Consider the following 19,782-nt stretch of genomic DNA (forward strand, 5'->3'; position numbering starts at 1 on the left):
AGTGTGAAAAGAAAAACCTATGAGCAGCCAATTTCTCCAGGGAGAATCCTGTAGGAAAACATCGTCAAAGGCTTTACTAAAATCCAGGTAGACAACATCCACAGCCTTCCCTTCATTCACTAGATGGGTCACCCAGTCATAGAAGGAGGTCCAGTTGGTCAAGCAGGACCTGCCCTACATGCACTAATGCTGGCTGGGACTGATTTCAGTCAATTTTTATTCTTTTTTCAGTAAAAGCACTGAAGAATTTTTTCCTAATGTCCAATCTAAAGAGACTGACACTGACCTTGCTACAGTTTGCTTTCAGGTAGTTGTAGAGAGCGATAAGGTCTCCCCTGAGCCTCCTCATCTCCAGGCTAAACAATCCCAGTTCCCTCAGCCGCTCCTCACAGCACTTGTGCTCCAGACCCTTTGCCAGCTTCGCTGCCCTTCTCTGGACACACTCCAGCACCTCAATGTCTTTCTTGCAGTGAGGGGTCCAAAACTGAACACAGTATTTGAGGTGCGGCCTCACCAGTGCCGAGTACAGGGGTATGATCACTTCCCTAGTTCTGCTGGCCACACTGTTCCTTATGCAGGCCAGGATGCTGTTGTCCTTCTTGGCCACCTGAGCACACTGCTGGCTCATATTCATCCAGCTGTTGACCAACACCCCCAGGTCCTTTTCCACCGGGCAGCTTTCCAGACACACTTCCTCAAGCCTGTAGTGTAGCATGAGGTGGTTGTGACCTAACTGCAGGACTCCGCACTTGGCCTCGTTGAACCTAATGCAATTGGCCTTGGCCCATCAATCCAGCCTGTCCAGTTCCCTCTGTAGAGCCTTACTACCCTCAGGCAGATCAACACTCCCACCCAACTAAACGTCATCTGCAAACTTACTGAGGGTGCACTTGATCCCCTTGTCCAGGTCATCGATAAAAATATTAAACAGAACTGGCTTCAATACTGATCCCAGGGGAACACCACTTGCAACTGGCCACCAACTGTATTTAACTCCATTCACCACAGCTCTTTGGGCCTGGACATCCAGTCAGTTTTTTACCCAGCAAAGTATATGCCTGTCCAAGCCATGAGCAGCCAGTTTCTCCAGGAGAATGCCTGTAGGGAACAGTGTCAATGGCTTTACTAAAATCTATGTAGACAGCATCCAATACCCTTTCCCTCATCCACTAAGCAGGTCACCTTGTCATAGAAGGAAATCAGGTTAGTCAAGCAGGACCTGCCTTTCAGAAAGCCATGCTGACTGGGCCTGATCACCTGTTTGTCCTGTATGTGCTGCATGATGACACTCAAGATGATCTGCTCCATAACCTTCCCTGGCACTGAGGACAGACAAACAGGCCTGTAGTTGCCTGGATCATCCTTACAGCCCTTCCTGTAGATAAGCATCAGATTTGCTAACTTCCAGTCAACTGGGACCTTTTGCTCAAGTCCAAACCATTTTGGCATTGATTGCAAGAGCAATCACAAGCTTGTTTGCAACATACTTTTATCCATAAGGTACACCTACACTTGTACTACAAGGTGTAAGTTGCATGGTTAAATGTGCTCAAGTAGTGTTATGGTCCTGATATAGAATTTAAAATGCTGATGAGGAAAAACTATGCAAATGTTTAAGTCTTTCTTTAATATTTGCTGCCTTTAAAAATATTATGTTTACTCAGAATGTTATTAGAGAAGATTATTAATTGAAATATTTGACAAACATATTCGTACCCCTATTCAGGAGTTTCAGGAAAAATATTATAGCAGTACAATAAAAACATTATTTCCTTCTAATTATTCCTTCCTAGTGTTCAGATTATGATTTATGTCAAAGAATATCAGGACAAAGGCAACACCCAGATTCAGGGCAGGTGTATCAGAGGAACCAGTGGGATCCTAGCGTTATTGAAAAGCATAGGAAAGAGAAAGATCAGCATGAAGAGGAGAATGAAAAAGAAGATGAAGAGCAGGAAGAAGAAGAGGTAAATACTACTGATTTCTAAATGGTACAAAGCAAAACAAATTCTGATATTGTAAAATACCACCGTACTACATTATGAATTAATTTTGCTGAACTGTAGTCTTAATTCAGTTTCTGTTCTGCTTTAAGAGATGTGGTATAATACTTAAATGGTAGGTTTAAATCACAGCAAATGATGATTATGACTGGTTTAATTTTCTAACTCAGAATTCACTTAACTGTTTCTTGCCATAAGTTAAAATAGTGTATTAAGACAATGGTGACTCTATACTGCCTGTTTCTTGGCCTAAGCAAATAAAAGGGTTCTTAATTTTTGTTTATTTTAGCAAGTTTTACTAGGATTTGCAGGATACTAGCTTGTTTTCTCATTTTGGTGTTAGACTGCTACAGATGGATTTTGTTTTCATGAAGATATTAATTTTGAATTCAGGTTGAATCATTCTTATTTATAATGCTGGCCAGAGACATACCAGTGCAAGTTCTAGGCACATTCCTCTTGATTGGCAGAAACTACACTTCATCAGGATAGGAGCACATCAGCAATCACTGGGATAATACTGTTGCGCTACTCTGGAAAGCAACTTCATTTACCTTTGAGTAAAGATAAAAATTAATTTAGTACATTATTTTATTTCTGTGTCTTGAAATATTTAACTTTTCATTCTGCAGACTGCAGAAGATCCACTTATGAAGTCAGAATTTTTGCATCAATTAGTGCAGAGGCCTGAAGATACTATTGAAAATGCAGAGGAGAGAGTTGGAAAGTATAAGGATATAATGCTTCATCCTTTAGAAGTAAGAAAAAACAAAATAATACTACTATGCATAACAAAAGACTTTAAAAATATTTTGCACTATTTTCTTCCTTTTTTTTTTTTAAGTTTGAGATTTATTATATGAAGGCAGGCAGAAGGCATGCTACAACATATCCCCCGAGTTCTGAAATTCATACTGAAATCACTGATAGGAAGTTATCATCTGTAGGTCTTGTTTCTACAAGAAGATAGAGTAATCCACTTTGAGTTTTAAAAGTGAAACCTTACTTGCCACCACAGACAATTCCTTAGTCTAGAAGGTGAAGTAATTGAAGAGCCCAGTGTATCATCACCCTTATCAGAGTCCATTCTAGCATGCAATCCCATGGGAAACCTGCTCATTGCAGTCACTACCTTCCACTTCAATAGATTCCCTTCCTCACCTGATTCACTGCCTGCAGATTTATATACCCAATTATTAGCCCATCAGTTTGCTTTATCATCTGTTTCATTTCTGCAGCTGTGAAATTGTTTTTTCTTTCTTTGCTATGTTCAGGAAAGTTGGATTTACTATGTGTCTTTTCTGGTTTTTTTACCTAAAAAAACAAAACAGACCCAAAGCCATAATTCGTTCTGTGCTTTTTTTTCTTAATCTCCTGGTACAAGCAACTCCAAGAGCCTCATGTTTGCTGCACACTTAAAAGAAAACAGGGGTCTGATATTGGCCCAGGTAGAGATTGAGACGATGAAATATAAAAAAAAGGCTTATGAAATGTGCAGTTTGCATTGAATTGGGATAGGTAGAAAGAACTTTAGAGAAAAGATTTGATTTCTTGGTAAGTTGTTGGGATGAAATAGTACAGTTAGGGAGAAAACATAGCAAACAACTACAGCATGAAATAATTGGCTAGACCTCAGTACTGCAAGCAATCTGCAATCTTGGGGGCTTAGTTAGTCATAAACTGAGTCAATAAATGTAATGCTAATATGCAAAAGTAAATATTATGGATGGACTAACAAGCTCGTTGTATATCAGAGACACAAACTGTTATCTTGTCTGTAGAAGAGTATTAGAAAGAAGTAATTAGTTATTATCTATGTCTGCCAAAGATAGTACAACTAATTTAATTTGTAGTATAGAAGACAGACTAAATGCAAGGAAATTAACTCTGACCCGTAAGTGTAGTGAAGAACTGGAATAGATTACCTAGAAAGCTGTAAAGTCACCTTCACTAGGCTTTTTCAGGGCTGGGGTTAGACCATCCTCTGTCAGGAACGGAGTGAATGTTCTCACTCCTCAGGCAGAGACATTAACAATGGATGTGGGATGTTTATTTTGGTCGAATATCTTATTTACTAATGGGAAAATTGAAAATAAGAAAAATCAAATATATTGTTCAAATTTTGCAGAGATTGAGAATCATAACCAAAATGAAAACATTGTTCTAATGGCTGGTATTTCAAAGAAATCTGTTAATTGTCATTGTCTCCATTTCCCAGCAGTGAATTCAGGTAGTTAGAGAATAACAAATTGAGTCCATGCACATAATTATTCTGTATCTTTCTTCTTTGTAGCTCTCTTGGATTTGATCTAGGGTGTCTGTTTGTTTTCTGAACCCATTGTAACTCCAGTTTTGGAATTGTCACTCTATTTATCTATCACGAAAATAAAGCTTTTCTCCAGAAGATTTCATAAGTCATTAGCACAATGGATCTTGGTTTTGCTGAAGTCCACAGGAGTCCAGCCTTTGATACATATAGGAGCAGAATGAGATTCAGCGTAATTATCAGCTTAACCATACTAATTTGATGAGCATGTCTTTGTTCTTAAACAGGACTTGATGGCTGAACAGGATTGTCGCTATCTTATTGAACTGAATGGAAATCAGCAACCAGATGATCTCTTTGTAGTAAGCTATGCACCAAATTAATTAACCTCCACTAGAAAATAATTTCTCAATTCTGTGGATTGTTTTCTGTATTAAGGTGTTGGCAAAATTTTAAGTTGTGTATAAAACTCATTTAATTATTATTAGAAAACCATGACCTTTGAAATGCTTGCTTTTGTTGCTCTTTAAGACAGTTATAAGATTCACTGTATTGTCCCCTGGCTTACATGTACGTCAGATGAAAATATTTTAAGGCAGGCTACAAACTCTTTTCTATTGTATCCGTTTTTAATACTTTGTTTTGTGTATTAGTGTAAAATACCATTATTAACATGAGAAATTAAAACATTTTCAGCATGATAAATTTACAGAATTGGCTTATTTTGTGCTGGTGTCTGAAATAATGACAATTTTTTTGAACTTTGTTATGGTTTTACAGTGTAATAGAAGACATTTCGTTCTTTTCCATTTTACAGTTTTGCTGAGTGCTTGTGTCTACATTTTTAGCTCATATAATAGCAACTCATTCTCCCTATTAAAAAACTTACAATGATAAAATTTGAAGGCAAATAATCTTATCCTCTACCTCAGAAAAAAAGAGTTGATTCAAATCAGAACCTGAAGTATGGGCTTGAAAATGAAGTGAGAGATGGTTTTTGACAATGTAGCAAGTGAGCTTCTCCTGCAGTTTCCCCTCTGTTTTTTGAAACAAATTGAATCAATTATAATTCTATAAGTATTATTTCCATTTATGCTTAACTTTACTACCAAGAGTAATACTATGGGAAAAAACCCACTAATTTTGCAGAGTTGGAACATCAAATTTCCTCATTTATGATCTGTTTGTGAACATTACAACAGATTTATATTAGTAAGTTGTGTAATGATTCCAACCATTTTATCTATAAGTAAGGCCAAGACCTATTATGAAACTAGTCCAAACATGGCAAAATTTGCTTTTTCATTTAAAGATCACTTGCATTCAAGCAAGATTACATCCAGGAAGTACTTCAGTTAAATTTAATATCATCTGATTCTCATTGGCAGACATCTGGTTTAAGTATTTTTTAAAACAAATTACTCAAAGGTGTGTTACTTCCAAGTGTGCATAATCTGATCCCTTAAAGAGATTTTCCTCCTTTTCAGATTGGAGCTCATCTGAATACTTCCACTGCTCTGTAGGAAAGAATCCTTCACAGCCTATTTCTTTAGCAGGCTTGGGATTCACAGCATGATGAGGAGCTATAAAGGCTGTGATTCAGCATTTTGCACTGCCTATATCTACCAAATAGCTTGTTAAAACTCAGCCTAATAACTAGCTTGACTCCAAGCTAGGAATTGGTGTATATGTAGCCATATATAAATAGTAAGCTACAATTTAAAAAATAATTTGGGGGTGCTTTGGATCACAAAACCAGTTTTGACTGGTACTAAGTCAAGATGTATTTTCTCTTTAGTCAGTGATAGTCCGACTTCAGTCTCTGGGTGTTCGAAATGGAGCTCCTATAACTAGACTTCAAAGTCAGCAAGAAGAAATGCTGGAGGGACTGGAAAATGTAAGTGTGCTTTTTCTAAAATGTGGTTGACTGTAATAATTATAAAAATATTTTTTATTTGCTCCTGTAAGCTTATATTATAACATCTTTATTTCACAGCAACCAGTTTGCTTTACCATGCAATAAGGGCACTTTTTAAGCCTTGATTTTACAGAAATGTGAATTTAAGATAATTCTGGGACTGAAATCCACTTAAAAGAGTATGAAATGAAAAAAATATCTGTGATTTTAAAAGAAAGTTAGGTGATTAGAATAAAATTTTGAACAAAATGTTTGTTTTAGCAGTAGAGCAATAATGAATTCCTTCCAAGAAAATATGTTAGCCAAAGGATAACAATCTCAGCAGCTGACTCTTAGCTCAGACTTTACTCTTTTCCTGAATGAGAAACAGCATGCTAATACAAATTTAGCGACACCCTGCAAAGCTGAAACCACGTACATTGTATTTCCTTTAATTAATTAGAACATGACAAGTTAGTGTTGAAAGTTTCTGCATCATGACAATGATAATTTGTGTCCCTTCCAAGTAAAATGAAAAACAGAAGTCTTTGCATGAATGTCTTCACCTATATTCATATTTGCTACTTCTTAAACAAAATTTTGACTATATGAATGGGACTGTAACTGGGAGACCCCACTAAAAATTTTCAAAGACCCCTCCCTTCACTTTTCTGTTTTCTCAGTCCCTGACAAATTCACAAGTGAAGGGCTTTCTATGTCAGAGGCCATTTGTATTTATTTTTTAGCTAGTCTGCGTGTTTGTGTTAGTTTGTGTGTAAGCTTTTAGCATCCACAATATTTGGGGCAGTGAGTTCTGCACTTACCTGGACATTATATACCAAATTGCTTCTCTTTGTGTTGAACCTTTTAGCTCAGTATCCTCTAGTTGTTGATAAGCTCAGTAAATAGTTTTCTTCTCTGTATCTGCCCTCTAATAACTCATGATTTCAGACTTCTGTCCTGTTCTTATGTAGCTGCCTGGTTCCTGGACTGAAGACATCCATGAAAATCTTTTTGTGTGATCACTCATATTACCTTTTAATGAAACTTTTCTAATTCTACTTTTTGAGATTAGAGTAGCAGAATGCACATAGCACTGAAGATGGGGGCAGGATTTATACAATAAAAACACAAACCTTTATCTTCTATATTCTCTTTGCTAAACATTCCTAATATTCAGGTAGATTTTCTGACTGCTTGTGGACATTGACCACATGTTTTCATGGAAGTATGTATTGTAATTCCAAGATCTATTCCTGAGTAGTGACAGTCAACGAAAAGTCATCATTTTCTGTGTAAAACTGCTATTTTAATGCCCAGCTTCCTAGATTCTGAAGGTTCTTCTGCAGTTCTTCACAGCCAGGACTTAACTGTACAATTCTGAATAATTTAAAGTCTCTGTAATCTTTAGGATTCACTCATTATTCACCTTCTATAAAAGATCTGTTAAACTTACTCCTATCACATGAAATTTCTGCATGCCTAAAAGAGGTATTTTGGCCTTGTTATTCTCCCACACAGACCATGGTCCTTTCTTCACCACCACTAGAAGAAATCTTGCCTATTTTCTGTCATCTTCAATAAATGGCTGATTTATACCTCTTTATCATTTTAAGCTTCTGTAAATAATAAATAAAACTTACAGTAACTCTTTTAAGTACTATTTTTATTAAATGAAACTGAAAACATGAATAGTTTCACCTTAAAATTGTCCTACAATTCTGAAATATGTATTTTATAAAAAATATTTTAAAAAGCATGATGTGGTTTTCTGTTTAGATTTGCTTATTTTCCAATAAAATATTTTTTAAAAAGCTAAGAACAAGGGCTGTGTAGCTTCAGATAAAAATTACATATGCTGTTATTGCTGTTTTAATAAACAGGATGAACTTTTCCGGGTTCTGTCATCTTACAAACTAATAGCACACAGATATCGATGGCGTAGAAGCAGGTGGGGACAAGCATGTCCTGTGGCTCTAAAGCAAGGTGATATTGTAATGGGAAGTCCAGACTTGGCTGTCAGGTTAGCAGAATTTGACACTTTCTATTTTTATTTCTATTTTATAAGAAAACTGTTTGTATCTGTTCGCTTCTCTTCTGTTCTAAGTTTTCTAGGTAAAATGTATGCACTGTCATCCCCAGAGGCATTGAAAACGTTTATGTTGAATCCACGGCCTTACCTGTTACCACCAATGCCACTTCCTCCTTGCAAAGTACTTGTATTTGGTCCTCCATTTTCTGGAAGAACAACTATTTGTAACCTAATTGCACACAAATATAAAGGAAAGGTAGGTTTATAAATGTCCTATGTATAAGGATATCAGCTGAGGCTTGGGAATCATTTAGCACATTCTTACTCCTGTTGTGTTATTAACATACATTTTGCAAACAGATGGATTACAGAGGAAACAGTAAAGTAGTGAAATTCATCTATATAAAAGTAGCTAAATCTCAAAAATACTATTTACCCTCTATGTCAGACAAATATTTATGTGTCAGTTATTTGCCTTAGCATAAGAATATTATGAATAACTTCTGTATCTAAGATAATTAAATGTAAATGCAAATTGGAAATTATTTTTCCCAGAAAAATAAAAACCTGCACTTGATTTACATGTAAATTTTTCTGAAATTTACAGAGCTTTTCCATATTCGTTTCATTATATAGGAGTTGTATCAGATGCTATATTTCTCTTCTGTGCAATTTTTTTTTTCAAATCATTTAACTAGGTTCTTGATATGGCCAAACTCATTCAACCCCATATGGAAGAATCAAGAGAAAAAAACATTGAGCAAGTGCAAAGGGATACAGTAGAAAAGGCTATAACAGCAGTGAAAAATAGGTTGGAATCAGAAAAGCAGTCAAGAGAATCAGGTGAGTAAGGTGTTCTGTGGTCTTTGAAGATACCTTATTTGCTTTAGGTTATTTAACTGAAGTAATTGCTGTCACTTCACCAGGATTTTGCAGCTTGATGAATTCAGAAAAGATTTTGAGAAGATGAAAATAACACGGTCTTTTAATATCTTTTAAACAAAATTTGGATTTTCTTTCTGCAGAAAATTTAGTGGGGTTTTTTCAAAATCATTTCTTTTGAAATGAAAATTCTCCCTGGAATTGGAATTGCCTTTTCCAGTTGGCTCTAGTTACGGTTCAAATGGACAAACAGGCCATTTCACCTTAGTCAACTAAGAAAGGTATCGCCATATTTGGGTAGATACATGTCAAACAAGAAGTCAGTATATTCCCCTGGTGGTGCAAAACACAGAAGCTGACAGTGATACAAAAAAACACTGGTGTTGCAGTAGAAATAATGACGAACTGGGACACCAAAATTAAAACCATGAAACACTGTTATGTTCCAGATTCCTGGCTATGTACTTTTCAGGCCAATTATGTGAAATCATGTTAGGATTAATGAGAAATTAATCCTAATTAATAAGATTGAAGAGTTCAAGCAATTTTATTGCAAAACAGAACTACAAACAGATGAAGGATGTAAATTGTCATAAAAAGTAAAAAAGTAAGATTCAAACTAAAAAGGTAACATATACACACTGAGAGGGTCCCAGACTGTTAGTGTGCTCAGGTGACATCCAGCTCAAACAGAACCACGTTGTTCTGTTTGGGGAGAGAATAGGGGAGGGTATTTAATCTGTTGAACTGAAGAATTGTTCAGTACTTGTGTATTTTTAGACTCTTCTGGCTTTTGTCATATTTCTCATCTCTTTTTTTTTTTTAATGGGAGAAACAGGCATATAAAAACTGATAGAGAGCCACTTGTGTCTCACAGGCTGATGGGTACTAGTCTTACTTTCACTATGGCTGGAAAAGTTCTTGTGATTCCTAGGAGCTGTGTTGGGGGATTCCACAGATTGGAATCTGCAGATGAGGAGAAGGCTGGCATATAGCTGGTTTAGTCAGGTGGATTTTGTGGTGAAGTATTTGTTTGTATAAAAGGTTTTTCTACCGATCTAGTTTTCTGTGAATTTAATACAATTTCATAACTGTAGGACACTGGCAAGAACCTAGTTGTGTCAAAGAACCAGATGATTCTGAAGAAACCACTTAAACCAGACAGGGAGTAAACTTGGAAGAGAGGACTGTTATAAAATCTGCCATCATCCAAAACTGTCAAAAGTAAATCTTACCTACTTTAGGCCTGTCGCTCCATGCCTTCAGTGTGTCTTGCAAATTGAAAAGTGAAAAAGAATCTTTTCTTCCCCTTATTTACATCTGTAGATTAATGCTTTTTTAATCTTTTTCCTTGCTGTTGATACTGTCATTTTGAGACACCTAAAATGAAATGCTTGGTTTTGTCATTGAAAGATATTAACCCTTTAATACCACATTACTGTACGGGGGAAAAAAATCCCACTGATCTTTGTAGGAGCTAAGAATGTATTTTGATGAAAAGTCTGATATTTTCACCTGCATATCTTTTTATAGCATAAGAATTTTTTTTAAATATTTAATAGATAAAGAGAATATGTGTTCATTCACACACAAACGTAAAATAAGTAAAGAGAGGATCTGAATTCAGGAGTTGGAGTTTTGTCGCTTGGATATGAGAAACTGAGAAGTATGCTAACCTCTTCAAATATACTTAAACAAGTGAAATGTGTTTGTAAGTCTCTCATAGTTTAGAAATGTAGTATTTTTTTCCACACAGAACAGACTGATATTTCATCTCAGCCAAGGAAGGTAGATCATTAGGTAGATCCAATGGACATTAATTAAATATATTTATAAGGATCTAAAATGGAAATGAAATAAATGTGTATTATGAGACAGTTTGTACAAACCTCTTTGTCTTTTTAAAGAAAAATATTTATTCCTTTAATTTATGACATTCTATACCAGCAAAAAATATGGAAGAGAGCACTAAAGAAAGATCTATTTCTTTACCTGGAGAAGTACAATATAATATCTTTAGCTGCTATAACTGTAAAGTCTGCTTGGTTTTGGGTTTGCGTTGGGCTGAGGTTTATTTTCAGAATGGATTCACTTAGTAAGATGTTGTCTCTTTCCCAGGAAGCTTGTAGCTTTGGAAAAATAACCTGATAATGTGTGAATTTGTGCATGTAAAAAGTATGAACACAATCAGAAAAAAATCTTAGCATAATAACAAAAAATAATTATGGCATTTTTTTCCAAATTATACTCTTCACATAGCAAGTATTGCAGTTGCTTAAAACACTTCTTCACCAAAACAGTGTGTAAACTGTGAAGTAACTCTGAGTTGTCTTTAAAAAAATTTAAACAATTAGAGTCTGTTGTGCCAGCAATTAATAACAAAATATGGACCCAATATGAACATTTTGTTTATCTTAGGGAATGCAGTCTTCTTGATTATTGACAATATAATGTCTTGATCTATGATTTGTACTGATTTTTAAATTAATCTGGTCAACCTTTTGATTTAGGAATCAAAGAGAAATCAAAACAAAAGAAATTGATGGTGGTGCAGGTGCCTGATTTTTCTAGTACACAAATGTCATTCCATTCATATTGAAACAATATTTTACTTAGTAGTAGAAAATACTGTACAGTTAAACAGGGGTGGGTTTTTTTTGTAATCAGAGAGAAAACAGAGATCTTAAACATTATCTTTATGAAATACCCTCTAGAACTGCATTTAGAAGAAATGGTATTTGATTCTTTCTCAGTATGATGTGTAATATTGCTTAAAGTGACTGCTGCACTGTAGTTATGAAGTGGCTAGATTTAATTGCCTAGCATTTACTCCTGACCAGAGAAAATAAGTATTTCAGAACTTTGTGAAGTGCTTTAAAAAATCTGTATTGTCAGGAATGTCAGAGATAACTGCTGATCACCCAGAAGTTCAAGCGATAGTAGAAGATGCCATTAAAAGTGCATCAGCCTCCGAAGTTACACTGTCACCTGAAATATATACTGAAGTACTGGAGAGAGCTACTGCAGAGGTAAAAACTACAAGTACTATATAGCAAAGCACTTTTTCTCTAAGAGCAGGCTGTAACAGTTTACACATTATTGATATATGTTCTTAATTTTTCCGTTTGAAAGATCAATTTAGTTTATATCACATAGTCTAAAAGCTTACATAGGATTGAGGAGAGAATGAGCAAGATCATGAAAGAAGAATCTATTGAGAACTACTACATATATATATATATATACACACAAATTATTTCTGTCTTGCAAAGTAGCTGGGCTACAAATTGTTAGAGGTTGGGAGAATTATCTGAGGGAAGTATTACTATATGCTTACCCTATTCTTATACACTTAGTCACTACTAAAGAGCTCAACACCAGATAGAAGCGTTTGAAAAGAATTGTGTATGAGGGTTTATCCAAGAATCTTGAATTGTTTTAAATTTGTTCGCTGGTTTGTAACTATTGAAACCGGATCCTAAATTCTTTATAGGCAACCTTAAAAAAATCACTGGCACGTTAATCTCCTTTTGTTTAAAATGTTTTTATTTCAGTTATTAATATCTTACTTTTTGTTGACCTGAGATGACAGTAGGGAAAAATCAGAACATTTAGAAAATCATTTTGTATTGTGCACTTTTTTAGCAGCTCACAGACTATCTTAGTCTCTTTATGTTACTGAACCTGACATTTTATAACAGCTTATGAAGAAGAACAAAGACAGGTTTCCTGGTGCTCCAGAAAAAGGAGGATGGGTAGTGGATAACTACCCTCTGTCAGTAGATCACTGGTCAGCTTTATCAGAAAAAGGACTTTTACCTGACACTGTTGTCTGTCTGAAGGATACAGAAAAAGCTGGTTAGTAAATGCACAGTAATGAAACTTAGTATTTTCTTTTCTTTTTTTCTTTTTTTGGTGTTGGTATCTGTATATAATGCACACTTATAAGAAAAACTAGTAGTTAGGTCCCATTTGTAAAATTTCAGGGGTCTAGGAATGAAGAATCCAGTGAATCAACACAGGGAACCCCAAATTTCTTACATTTTGGATTAAGGGAATTACACAGAATTGAAAACAGGAACGCTTTTCAAAAGCTGTAAGGACGATTCCTCCTATTTATAATCCTATTTATAATTTTCTCCTGTTTACAATCTGCGGTAAATACCACTGGAATCTCGCAGTTTCAGACTTCTGTATTCTGTGTGTGGCTGGCCATCAGCTTGCGATGTGGCACTCAGTCAAATTTCCCTGCCTGTGCATTGGTTTCCCCACTTGCAAAATCAGGTTATAGATATAAACTTTCTCTGCTTGAGAGGAGGGGAGAAATATGCAGGTGTATCCCATTCCCTATCCTGGCGTCAAAACCAGATTGATACAGTAATTTAGTACCCATGAATTCAGAGGGAGAGATTTTTACTTTATTGTTTCAAGCAGCAAGGAAGGTTGGTACCAGGCATGACAAATTCAAGAGAGTCACACACTGTTAAACGTTTTGCCTGCCAAAGCATGTCTTCATGCTTGATTCATACCACCCCTCAAGTTTCATTGCCCTGTGGCAATGTTTGCTCATTACCTGTTTAACCTAGTCCATTATCAAAAGGTCTTTCAGAAGTAGAAACTTCCCTTCCAGAAAGGAATGATAGGTCTATTCATGTTTAATTCAAGAAAGCTCAGTAACTGCGCTTTTAAGAAGCATGTCATCTGATCAGCTAATTATCCTCACAACTCAGCTACAGTACCTAAACTTAGTCACATAGCCTTGTGAAATTTTGTAATACCTTAAACATCTTCACCAAAAAATCTTCCAGTGTGGCTGGAGCTCGTATGCAGACTGAATAAAGACTGAACATTTCTATGAGAAAGTGATAGTTCCAGAGTTTTTTAGAAAATCATATTTGCTGTTCCTACCATTCATGAGGACCTCATCTCAGAAACCTCCAGAAAGAACTTAAGGACAAATTCCATTTCTATGCCTCAACGTTTCTTCCCAAAAATTTCAAGCATATTGAAATATTCATGAACCTAGTTTCTGGGACACAGTGAATTGTCCTTTCTTACAACTACAAAAAGCACCTTATTCAGGTAGCTGGCGTGCAGTAATGTAATGTTAATTCAGTACACTAAATAACAAACAGCAGGAGTCAAGCTCTAGCCTTTTCTGCTGGGAGGGGACAGAGGTGGGAGAGGACGGAGGTGGGAGAGGTGCTTTTAGAATTACAATAACCTTTTTCTTCTCAGAATTTAAAAGATTAGTGAATTAATTGGATAAAAGAAAAAGTTGTCTCATCGTCCCTGAAAGGCTTTATTCTATGTGCAAATTGAATGCAAATCATAAAATCATAGAATCTGTTAGATTGGAAAAGACCTTTAAGATCATCAAGTCCAACTATGAACCTAACACTGCTAATACCAATACTAAACCATCTCCTTCAGCACCACATCTACATGTCTCTTAAATACCTCCAAGGTTGGTGACTCAACTGCCCCCCTGGGCAGCCCTTTCCAATGCCTGACAACCCTTTCAGTGAAGATATTTTTACTAATATCCAATCTAAACTTCCCCTGGTGCAATGTGAGGCCATTTCCTCTTGGCCTGTCACTTGTCACTTTGGAGAAGAGACCAGCCCCTACCTCTCTGCAACCTCCTTTCAGGCAGTTTTAGAAAGCGATAAGATCTCCCTTGAGCCTCCCCTTCTCCAGGCTAAACACCCCCAGCTCCCTCAGCTGCCCCTCATAAGACTTGTGCTCCAGACCCTTCCCCATCTCTGTTGCCCTACTATTTACTATTTGTAAACTGCCATAACAAATCAGAGTGAAATATAATACTGGCAGACTTCCTGTTGCATATAATATGAACAGACTTCCTGTTGCGTTAAAACAGGATATTACAAGAACACAGATATTCTCAGGGCAGCAACTTAGGGCTTTGCTGATTTACCATCCATTATTTTAAAGGCTTATATGTCACTTGCTCAATTTGATCAAGTAATACTGAAATCCTTCATCAAATGAAACAATATTGAATCCTTTGAATGAGAAACTCTTGTGCTGGTACCCAAGGAAGAAAGAATAGTTAGTTATGGTATAGTAATTGTAATTCTTCTGGATGTTCTGCATATGATAATGCTGTTGTAATGAAAGCTGCTTCACTTCAGTTCAATGTTGTTTGGACTCTGGATAATGAAGTAAATTAATGCTCTTTGGCATTGCTGATATTCATAATACTGTGAGAAAATGCAAAGATGGGCAAATGATTGCCTGAGCCACCAAGCAAAGCCACTGAAAACTCTCACAGCTTTTTGGCAGGAGAATACCAACAAAAAATTATCTAAAAATGAGTTTACAGACTACATTTTTAAAAAAATCCCTTCACTCACCCTACCTTTTTCAAAAAAATACATTTAATTGAAAGTATTAGTTTAAAACATAAACCATTCACACAAAATTATTGTCTGCTTCAAATCAGCACCAGTGCTCCTAACAGCCCCTTCCCTGGTAGTGTTCAAGGCCAGGCTGGACAAGGCTTTGAGCAACCTAGTCTAGTGGAAGGTGTCCCTGCCCACGGCAGGGGGGTTGGAACTAGATGGTCTTTAAGGTCCCTTCCAACCCAAACCATTCTGTGATTCTATGATTCTATGTTTCTCACAGTTCAAATTTAGATAAAAATACATTTAATGTTAGTTGGTGATAGTGATCACATGAGATACGGGAGGAACAAGTATGAGTAAAGTAAGGTGAAAGAGACAAGATCATAATGTCTGCTATAGGGTTAGGCTAAAAGTGTAGCTTTTTGCTTATGGATATATTTCCTTGAATTTAGCTTTTTGTTTGTTTGTTTTCATTTGTGTTCACTTTTTATTTGATTCCCACTAATTTCTCTCAAATAATAATGTAGTTGTGGAGTTCACATTTTTAGTGAATTAGTTTGTAAGCTTATTAGTTTGTAAGCTATTCCCTGAACTAGTCTAAACTGGCATAACTCCATTGATGGAAATGCCTTTCAGCCACACAGCCATATATCATAAATCTATTTGCCAATGTAAATAAGTCAGTAGAGTTCCTAGTAGGAACAGCACGTTCTTCATTTTTGTCAACCAGCTATAGTAGTATAGGTATGCACATTCTTTATATTTTTTTATTTCAATGTTTTTCATTTGTTTCTTCATCATTTTCTTCATACACATAGAAATACAATAAACACCAGAGTAATGCATAATATACAGAAATATAAGACAAATCCTTTTAGTGTCATCTCCCCTTTAGCCTTCATCATAACATTCCCAGATCCCAGACTCAGTTTATTAAGTGCTTGAAATTTGAAACAAAGCCCTAAAATCTTAGAAAGCAACAGTACAATGAAATTTCTGTGGTATATATGCCTTTTCTTGTCTTTAAAAAGAAGTAGGAAAGTTGTCTATCATTTATTAAACAATTTTCCTAACTCAAATAACTTTAGTCTTATACAGATGCATAAAACTCATTACTGTTGTGTAACTGTACTGCAGGAACCTGTATACTACGCAGAACATACTTGGCAAATAGGGATGAAATTAATCGTAAGATTTTGAGAAGACTAGCAGATGAAGCATTAGAAAAGAAAGAAGAAGAAGAAGTAAGGTAAAATATTCCAAATATCTGAACGTATAAAATGAGCACAAGAAAATTCTAGCCTTACTTTGTGCTAGAGGTATCAGTGCATTTATCAACACAAATGTACTAAAACAGTACACTGAGGCTAGTTGTGATGTGTAGGAAATAATCCAATATGTGTTAACTTTGAGGAATATCTCATTTCGATCTGTAAACATGGTGGGAGAAGATTATCTTGCTAAATGCATTTTCATTAGTCTTTCATTAGTCCAGCCTTTTGATGCAATGAGACAGTAACACTTTGGATAATATAAATGTATTTCATTTTTATTGTGTACAACCCAAATTATATATTATTTCCAACAGCATATTTCCACATTTTTACATTTAATATATCTGCAACTTGCTTCAGTAGTATTTATATAAATCTTAAGATGAATAATCTTTTACTTACAGAATAGAAATGCAAGAAATACTGACATCACAGGAAGATCATTCAATAGAGGCTGCTGAGGATAAAGGTGACATTTGACTTCTGTTTTATCTAATTCTGTGTTTCAAATCATTTAGCAATTTAGTTTTTATGCAGATTTTGCAGTTTCCATTTCCTTTTTACACTCAGCATCTAGAAAAATGCGTTTATATTACTACTTTTTGGGCACTCATTTCTATGTGTCTTTCTTAGTGGATGTTACAGAATAGAGACATGTTTCAAATCAGCCAGCACAGTAGCAGTTTTCAATAAATCCGAAGGACAGAACCCTCTATCTCCTCTAGTAACTTTTTAAGTGGGTTATTAAATGTATTGAAAGTTCCTACTCATAAAAAATCTGTATCCCCTCACAAGTTAGAAAACATTGTTAGAATTTAGCCAATAGCTAATAAGAAAATCGCAAAACTAACTGATTTTCTGTTCTTCTGAGAAGCTCAGCCTGGAGCAATTAAAGGGGAGTGAAATTATTTCAGGAGTGGCTCTCTTAACATGCATTAAGAATTGCTGAATCCAGTAGCCCAGTATAGGTGAGGCTTATGCAGCTCCATGTCCCCAGGACCATGCAGTAATGAGTCTTGAGCATGTATTCCCATGTCCCCTTTCATCCTCTTCTACTCTGTTATCCATGCTTGCTCCTCCCCAATCCACTTTGATTCCTCCTTCTCCTTGCCTTTGGTCCTTCTCAGAAATGTTTTGTAGCATTGCAAGTCTCTCTCAATCCCAAACTGCTTTTCCTGGCATCACCTAATGAATCTTACACCCTGTAGGCAGAAATCCCCCTCAGCCAGGGAGAGCCTTTCTGGCTAACCCGTCTCAATAGATACCACTCCCAGACGATGCCTTCATCAACCTCTTTTAATGACCCTGAGAGGAGCCAAGTTAAGGTTATATTTTTTATTGATTAGGTTATTGGGGTTCCCTCACCTGTCATTGTTCCTCCCCTCTTTTGTGCTTATGAAGATGAGCCTTTAATAACATAACCTACCAACATTAAAAATGGAATTACGTGTTTACATGAGGTTTCCCCTCCAATAATAATATTAATAAAACATTTTGTGTAAAGACTTTCTTACTTGGCTTCTTTCTGTACTTACAGAACCGCACATTATATTGGTTTAGTCACTCTTTATATCCTGTAAAGATCCTACTTTTATATCAGAATTGTACTATGCTTTCTTTTTAGCAAGGAAAATGTAATTGTTCCGGGCAGGAGTGAATAATCGGTGAGGAGTGAGATTTTGAGGGCAGGCCAGCTCTCAAAAATCGACTGCATTTTTGCACATCAACCAATTCTGTCAGAATTCTCTCAATACTAAATTGAGATTTAGTATCAATTCCAGTTAGTTTCAACGTTTTTGAACCTCAACAGTCAAGAGAGTTGCAGGGTTGTACATTCCTTTTTACCTTCTAGAATCACTGCCTACTTTCTTAGTAGAAGATTGCTGTCTGATTTGGAGCTGCTGTCAAGAAGAAGTACCATGCAGGAGTATCTGTCTCTACACTAAGAAATAGGTTGGGGACTTCAGAGTACTTTCTTCTTCTGCTATGGAATCGCAGGGTTTCTCCATCATAGCCTAAATTATCACCTAAGGCTCGGAGCTGAAATGAAAAATTGAAGCACATGAATTCCCACTTCTTTTTTCGCTTATCAGTGGGGGCCTAGACTGCTGTTATTGTCTTCCTTTCAAACACAACATACTGGTTTCTGTAGAAAAATACTAGGGCCAAGCTTAATTTCTGTATTGTCAATATCTCACGTACACTTTCTTCCGTTGTGCGTTCTGGCATTTATTTTACCTATCAATAACAAGTCATAAAGGTAGTATAAGATAGACTGAATATGATAACATGCTTTTAATTTTTAATTAGGTTACAGTTCACCTACTCACTGAAAAAAATACTCTGGCTTTGTAGAGTTCTTTAAATTACGTGTAAACTTAAAAAAAATTCTACATTCTAACTTTTTATGGTTTCTAATAAAACACAGAGCTCTTCTTCAAAGTGAATGAGTTTTAAAGTATTAAATATGAAGCATTCTACATAGGTACTCTATTATCTCTGTCTCAAACAATGAAGTTCGTCTTAGTTTTGAATATCTAACTCATTTTGATCTGAGTACATCAAAACAACAATTATTAATGATAGAATTAATAATGTCATATACACACTTGTGCTCTTAACACGTGCTAAGTCCTTGTTCAGAGAAAATCATGTTTTCCTATGCCTACATTTGATTTCAATAATCAAATACTGACTCACCAAAACACTTCAGTCATGCTGCTCTTAGCCTGACATCTGGTTTATTTCACACGTAGTGCCATCAGCACATTGACTGCAGCTTTTCTCCCATGTGACATGTCTTTGCAAAAATATAAATGAATGCTTTGTTCACAGTTTGGTTATTTTTTATATATAGCAGTTATGATATAAAAATGAAAACTCAGAAAAATACTCCAAATCCCCAATCATGCTCTTTTAATGTCTCATATCATATCATATGGGAATGGTTCACAACTGCACCAGGGGGGGCTTAGACTGAACATAAGGAAGCATTTCTTTACTGAGAGGGTGGTCAAATGCTGGAACAAGCTCCCTGGAGAGGTCGTTGGTGCCCCAAGC

At 35.9% G+C, this 19,782-nt stretch overlaps 1 protein-coding gene across 1 annotated transcript in view; it reads left to right on the forward strand.

The window, feature by feature from the left end:
- LOC104515607 (adenylate kinase 9-like) overlaps positions 1-19,782 on the forward strand; it is a gene marked incomplete at its 3' end in the record, with an annotated part of 52,927 nt that overhangs the window by 13,425 nt on the left and 19,720 nt on the right. Inside the window, 12 exon segments of the mRNA XM_010159647.1 lie at positions 1,794-1,967; positions 2,636-2,761; positions 4,557-4,631; positions 6,068-6,166; positions 8,050-8,189; positions 8,274-8,454; positions 8,897-9,050; positions 10,190-10,297; positions 11,976-12,109; positions 12,782-12,938; positions 16,586-16,697; positions 17,127-17,191. Of these exon segments, the coding sequence (XP_010157949.1) occupies positions 1,794-1,967; positions 2,636-2,761; positions 4,557-4,631; positions 6,068-6,166; positions 8,050-8,189; positions 8,274-8,454; positions 8,897-9,050; positions 10,190-10,297; positions 11,976-12,109; positions 12,782-12,938; positions 16,586-16,697; positions 17,127-17,191 (1,525 nt within the window).

The sequence above is a fragment of the Eurypyga helias genome, unplaced genomic scaffold (genome assembly GCF_000690775.1).
Source record: "Eurypyga helias isolate BGI_N326 unplaced genomic scaffold, ASM69077v1 scaffold6639, whole genome shotgun sequence".
Lineage (NCBI taxonomy): Eukaryota > Metazoa > Chordata > Aves > Eurypygiformes > Eurypygidae > Eurypyga > Eurypyga helias.